This window comes from Corvus brachyrhynchos, unplaced genomic scaffold, assembly GCF_000691975.1.
Source record: "Corvus brachyrhynchos isolate BGI_N302 unplaced genomic scaffold, ASM69197v1 scaffold50, whole genome shotgun sequence".
Classification (NCBI taxonomy): domain Eukaryota; kingdom Metazoa; phylum Chordata; class Aves; order Passeriformes; family Corvidae; genus Corvus; species Corvus brachyrhynchos.
This window is the reverse complement of record NW_008235964.1, coordinates 163,407-170,735: the sequence shown is the minus strand read 5'-3', so window position 1 is coordinate 170,735 and position 7,329 is coordinate 163,407. Positions and strand designations below refer to the sequence as shown.

The following is a 7,329-nucleotide window of genomic DNA, read 5'->3' as shown; positions in this document are numbered from 1 at the left end:
TAGGGAAAATGTATTAGGAAAAAAAGAACATTTCCTCTTGTTGAAGTCTCAAAGAGTTAAGAGGCAAAATTATCCTTTTTGGAAGTTGTCTGCTGGGAAGACAACTTAACCCTGCGGTCAGCAGGCCCTGGCTTTACACTGCACCCATAATAGTTACACAGGCATCCTGAGCCAGGGCCAGTGTTGCCACATCTTTAAAGACAGTTGACAGCTAAAAGGGGGATGCTTTAATTGAGCAGGGTTAGCTTATGAGTGAAGTTTTCCATGTTACTCTGTGTGTGGTTTGAGACTGGCTGGGTGCAAAGGCAGCCAGTTTTTTAGAGGGTTTACTAGCTCACAATGTTTTTAAACGGGCAAGAAAAAGCAGTGTTTTGCTTGGGAAGCTATTTTAGTGTGCCCTTAGTGGTTTTAAAATGATCCTCACAGCAACAAAGGGTATTTTTCCCTTAAAAAAAGGAAAAGAAAAGAAAAAAACACCTCCTACCAAAAAATGTGGAATTTCTAGTCTGTCGTTTCAACATGCTACATGGAACAGCTTTTAACAAATGATTGGAAAAAAAACAGTTAAAAAAAATTATTCCAACAAGACAGGATATAGAAGCACTTAAGTCATGGTATTATTGCAATTGTAGGATTATACACCAATATACAGATCAAAGACGGAAACTATGATTAGGTCTTATGCTCCTACTCTTCCCTTAATTAGCATTTTCACCTCTGTGACTTTTCTCAAGTGTATTTTTGTTCCACTGAGCTTTTTAAAAAAAGCCTACATAATCGAAAGACTCCATGATACAATATCTATATTTATAGTTACTGGACATATATTTATATAAGGACGGAGCTATTAACTTCAGAGAGGCAGGGACAATGCAAATGACAACAGCATATGTTTGGGATCTTACCAGTAAGCCAGTAATGTTCAGAAATGTCAGTTCTGATGTAATGGTGGTCATGAGAAGGGCCCAGAGAACGTGTCAGAGCAGTGTCTTTGCCAAGGAAATCAGAAGCTGTTCCAGCATAAAGATACTCATCTGCAAATGAAAAAGAAATAGGTTTCCTACAGCTGTGGCACAAAAACATTAAAACTATTTACATTTTGTTGGGTGAACAACACCTGTGTTTAATTGGTCTATGAACTAATTTAATGCTTTAAAACATTATTGGGTCCCATTTTAACGGGTTTTTTGGTTCTGTGAATTTAGTTACACTTAAATCAGAGTGGTATTTGTAATTATATGTCTGAGAAATAGCATAGTCAAAGACTAATTTTCAGATCTTTCAGGCACTCAGAAAAGTAAATTTTCCAGGCTTTAACGGATACTGGGCTCTTAAGGGTATAAAGGTCTATTTAATCTGAACACCCTGTCCCATGTACCTGGGAGCCACGGTGAGGACATGGCCATCTATCAACTCCAGATATCTCTTGTGCCCCACAACTGCCACAGCCCCAATGGCTTTGCTGCTCCTGAGCTAGAAAAATGGGATGGATGCTTCCCCACCGGAATGTTGCAGCTTGGCCCACTCCTGGTGCAAGGATCTCCATCCAACACTTAATTCACGAAGTGGAATTCAGGCACAAATGCAGGGAATTTGTGTTCATGTCAGGAATATGGCTACAGACACAAATCATCATCATTTTAACACTGAGTGGTCTCAGTGGTCTACTAAAATAACTGACACATCTTGCTTGAATAAAGCAGACAAAATTTGCCTCACAAGGACACTACATCTGTAACAGTGCAACTGCAGTCACTATTTGCTCTTCTGCCACTTTTGTGGGCAATGAAAACGCAAAGAAATGCACAATCTTTTCTGTTTCCCTTCAGATCTCAGTACTTTTCAAAAAAAAGCAAAGAAACAGTATCATTGTGAACTTTTTTTTTTACAACAGAGTGCATTTTAAAACACTCCGTTTTTTCTGTAAAATAACCAGATAGCTTTATTGGTTGCAAGAGGGGCTTTTTTGTTTCATGACTTGCAGAAATAAATCCCTAGGGTTCATAAAAACAAAAAAGTTCATGTTCGTAAATGATAATCTTATAAAAAGCTACATGATACATAAAAATCCCCTCCCAAAAGTTCCTTCTCCACGTTTTCTGATACTCCTGGGTTGAAACATTTCACAAGATCTTATAGAGAGAAGCCTTTGTTGAGAGTGAATGCTGAATAAATACCATTCAACACTGATGTTTGTGCTTTCATTTGCGAAAGATGTAAATGCACTTAAAAAGTAAGATCAAGGAGGAAAAAAAATCAACAAACCAACCCACAACCCATGATCCACAAGCACTTTATTTGTCCAAAAAAGATCTATCATCTTTCTTTTTACCTCATTATTATTGTTACTTCTGTATTATTTCCATGACAGTTGTGGAAAGCACATCTTTCAGACAGCATGTTGCCTTTGTAAAGAAACAATAGTGCATTCTGAAAGGTATTTGTCATAATGAGGAATGGGCAGGGTAATTGGTGTTTGCTAACTGACAGACACTCGGTGATCAATACATCTGAAGGGCCAACAGAAATTCTCCATCCTTGCTTAGGCTCTGCTGACAAGGCATTTTCAGCACTTCTCTCAGTGTTTGGTATCTCTCATTCCAAGTTCCTTCTACGTCCTGAACAGTTTTGGTGAGTGGTAATTTGTAATAGAGGATGGATGATCAGCAGGTGATTCTTCAGTCAAAAGGACTAGTTTTTCCAATTTATCTGTGGGATTTACTTGAAGTGATATGTCGTGTAGTACTCAGATTACCTATTTCTACAAAGAATGAAAATTACTCAGTTGCATTAACTTACATATATGAGTGAAAATACAGTTAGATATTACTTAGCTCATAAATGTATAACTGAACAAAAAGTGTTCTCTGAAGGATACAAGTAATCTTTACTGCCATTTGGCAGTAGACAGAGAGAAGGGACACACCAAGGTTACTCTGCTCATCACTGGCAGAGATGGGAAATGATCTCACCTGAGCTCCAGGGCAGCATCTTATGCATGAACTGTACTGCTCTCCTCGTTCATTTGGGAATAAGGTAAGCATCCAAAGATAGAGCAGAAACACATTCTCTGGTCAGGCCTGCAACTCTTTACAGTACTCCTTGTACATTATTGTGAAGCACTTGACACCAGGCACAATCAAAAAAGGGATACTAGAATACCCTGACCATTAATTTTATCTAGATCAAAAAATTGTTACGTAGCAAAGTTCATGTCTTAGGTAGCTAAAGGACAGCAGCTTCTTCATTTCACAAGATTTAATAGAACAGTCAAAGCACTAGAATGCTACTGAAATTAGGAAATGCTGTAATAAATCACAGAGTTCTACTGCTTGCATTAAAAAAAAAAGTAAAAAAAAAGTTAAAGTTTCTGGATTCCCATTTTAAAAATAGACTTCACAGTCATTAAAGAGTACTAGGGGTCTCTGAGAAGAATAAGCACAGGCTTTAATCTATTGTTTTTAATAAAGGAAGTCCTGCCCCATCTGTAGGGTCAGAATCACAAATCATCTATCTTATTATCTGAGAATAAAGACTGAACATTAGTCATATTCTTTTTATAACACAGAGTGACCAATACTTCAAAGCATTGTCACCACTGCTCTTTGGCTGTAAATGAAAACGTCATGGTGCTTCACTCTTATCTTGTATTCATATGCTTGACAGACAAGTTAAATGAAAATTGTCCAAAGCTATGAACCAAACCATGACAAAAGTAGCTCTTAGAGTGATTTGAAATCCGGAGGTCAAGCTGACATTCCTCGGCCCCAAATGTCAGACCACACAGTGCTGCGATGCACGCAGCAGGCAGAGTGCACTATCTTGTTCCTCGGCTCCCAGCTTCAGAAGTGGCTACTCAAGTAAATAGAAACCTCAGAAACGTATTTATGGAAATAGTGCATGTCAGCAGACTTCAAAGGGCAGAACATATTGATAATTGCAGAAAGAGGCCCAAAAGGGCTTCAAACACTCTCTGTCCATGCGGGTTTTTTTGTTGTCCTCTTAAAGGAGCAATGACTGGGTGAAGATGAAACTGCCTCCCTGCCCAGCTGACAGAGGCTTTACAGCCGTTCTAATGCCTCTGTTTGCACTACTGCCCTTCCAGCTCTGTGCTGTCTGCAGCCTGAAGGCTTCCCCAGCTCAGAGAGCACGGACCAGCACTGGAAACACGACCAGTGCCAGAGGAGCTCCAGCGGTGACATGTGCTGAGTCCCCGGGCTCACATCCTGAGCCATCACAGGTCCGAGGGAAGCACCCGGCTCCGGTGGCTCCTTACCTGCCATCACTGAAGCGAACGGCTGCTGCGGATCGAACGGGCATTTCAACCTGCCAGACTCCAGGTTCTGGGTATCCAAACGGAATACCATTTCCTGAGAATAAACACAAATTCATTATCCTGGTGTGGCTACAGAGAAAAACTCACTTAGACAGCCTGTTCTGCTAATGTACAAAGTAAAGATGTGTTAGATCGTGCAGCTGTCATCTCAGCATTGATGTTTACAGTCTGTGTCTGTTTTACATCTGTATATTTTCATTCAGTGTTTTACTGTATCCTGGTCACTCTATAGTGAAACACAAATCTTAAAAAAATACAATTATTTTCAGAAAAAAGGAGATGCATTGTTCCTCATTTCTACTCCAATTAAAAGCTGGATTGTACTTAAAAGGCACTGGCTTCTATTTCGGAAATTGCTGATAGACTGTGTTGCAACAGGAGACCCTGAAGGGATTCTGGCTGACTCAGAAATTTCTCCAGGGACTGCTGAATAATGTTCACAGCAGACACAGTTCAGACTCTTTTAAAATGAAAGAGCATATGCTCTCTCTTATTATTTTTAACAAGGCTAATGATACAAGAGATATCAGAATAGATTTTTCCTTGTGGTTTCCAAATACCATGTGATTAATTCCTGGGCCACAGAACAAGGGCATAGAGGAAGATAAAGAAAATAAATTATTTAAAAATTATTGCCTATGTTTTCAGTGGGTAAGCAACAAGTCAATTCCTGTAAGCATCCATTTGAAGCTTTATTATAGTTTTGAATTGCCAACAAGGGCTCTTTTACTTGCCCCTTTCAGTGGCATCAAGCTGCAATCCAGTGTGAGCCCTGCTGAAGGCAAATTGATAGCTCAGAGGAGTAAAGTGAACTCTCTGCAGGTATAGAGACTTGATCTTCAGAATTGTCCTGCCATTATGAGAAGGGAGATTGCCTAGAGAATTGCTTTTAACATATTTTCATTTAACATGCTTTTCTATCTACTGTGATATTTAAAATCCCTCTAGTACTCAGAAATCCATTCAATGTGGATTTAATGCCTATTGTAGAGAAAAAACTTTAGAAGCTAGTTTAAAAAAAAATCAAAACACCTCCATGGTTTAAACGCTTAAAAATAGGTAAAGTGATTTTAATTATTTGTTTCCATACCTCTGACTTGCAAGAGGCCTGGAGAGTACAAATGACAAGCAAGTATGTCCAAAGATGGCCACATAGGATTAGACTTCACAACACATTAATTCAATTCATCCTTAATGCACATCAGATTATAAATGACCAAACCTTTCTATGTTATTGAGGTGCCTCCTAAACTCTCTAGGCTCAGAAGACAAAAGCCCAGGATATTGAATAATTAAGCTCCTTAAGAGAAAAGAAAAATCAATTCCAATCTATGAACATAAATTCAATTTCCTCCAGCCGTCCTAGCTCATACAAAGCAGAATTTAACCAGCAAAAAACTCGTTACCTTCCCAAACCTGTGGAATATCAAGCAAACCAAATTCTCATGCTCCTACAGTGAGCAGAGCAAGGACAGAACTAAACTAATTTTTTTTTTTCCTTACAATGCTACACTGGTGTCCAATTGTCCTTAGTTCTAGGATATGCAACCCTGAGTTGCTCAGGGAACCCTTGCTTTATCACATGTGAAGAGGCTGTCTGCAAGCCCAGCAATACTCAGGGGACCAAGGGAGTTATAGATCAACATCAAGTATTTCAGACTTCACCCAGACAAACTAATGGACACTACCAAGCATTCACACAGAATTAACCTCCTGCTTTCACTTCGGGCAAAGCTTTCAAAGAAAAGAGCATCCCTTAGAGAGCTGTGGCTAACAGCACCAACCGGGCCAAGCCTCTTCTTCACCAGCCAAGAGAAGTTTTGGCAGCGACTCGAGCAATAACAAGACAAGGACTTTAATCCCCTTTAATTGTGTGATTCTGTTGGGGATTTGTACTGCTTCAAAAGCAGTGTCTGCTGTGGTTTTGAGTCACCTGATCCACACTGTTTTCCCCTTTGTTTTCACAGCTCTGGCATTGGCCAGGAGAGCACTGTGCAGATCCACGAGCAGCTTTCAAAGGTCAGCAGAGCACTGCCTGGTTTCACAGCCTCCGAGAGGCTATCTCAGGGCCTGGCTCTCCCAAGCATCCCACAGCTTCCCAGAGAGGTTGCTAATTACCAGACATTCATTATCTGCTCTTATAACCCAGAGATTTAAATTTAAAAAAAAAAAAATTAAAAAGGGGAGGGACGGAAGAATGAAAAAACACTAAGAGAATGGATCTGCATTAAAAGTGCTTTGACTTATCCTGTAGGACTCCTGGCTTCAGTTCCTACAAGGAGACATTTTCAACTGCCTGTCAAATTCACATCACTGTGCCTATCCTCAGCACCCTCCAGCCTTGTCACATTTATATGGAGAGGTGGTGGAAGGATGGCGGCTGAAGGGTGTTTGGGGCGCCAAGAAGGAAAGGGAAAATATGCCTGATGCCATTCAAGGCTGATAACTCAGTAGGAGGCTGTAGAAGAGCTTCTCTGTCAGAAGAGGCAGGAGCAGTGCTGAACACTGCCTAACCTACCACTGCAGCTGAGCAACCAGGAGGAATGTGGGAGAGGCAGGACCGGGAGACAGTGAGGGGATTAGGAAACATGATACCAGGATTCTTCTTCCATTTCCTTTCTAAGGTAATTGGTCCTGTCTAACTGAGACAGACCCCTTGTCTAGACTGGCTGCCGGACTGAACAGTCAGACCAAATCCGTAATTTCGTAAGGTCTGGTGAAAACAACCTTCACAAATGAAGTAGTTGAAATGAAGTAGGGCAATGGTAGAGTGAATACGGAATCTTGCTAATGAGCCAGAGGTAAACCAGAGCCTTACTTATACTCTTGCTGAGAGCTGTTCTGTTCCATTCAGCTGTGTATTTGATCATTCAGCTACGAAACCAGCATGATACAAGGGATCTAAAATTTCAGTTGCTTCAACTGGAATATTTAAAGTAGCAAAGCAAAGAAGCCAACACATTATTTCATTGTAAGCCAAATTATACAGGATA

General features: G+C 40.2%; 1 protein-coding gene across 1 annotated transcript in view; it reads right to left on the bottom strand.

The window, feature by feature from the left end:
• Positions 1 to 7,329, bottom strand: part of SEMA3D (semaphorin 3D) — a gene marked incomplete at its 5' end in the record, with an annotated part of 96,006 nt that overhangs the window by 54,316 nt on the left and 34,361 nt on the right. Inside the window, 2 exons of the mRNA XM_017727957.1 lie at positions 906 to 1,034; positions 4,277 to 4,370. Coding sequence (XP_017583446.1) covers positions 906 to 1,034; positions 4,277 to 4,370 — 223 coding nt within the window. The remainder of the gene's footprint in view (positions 1 to 905; positions 1,035 to 4,276; positions 4,371 to 7,329) is intronic.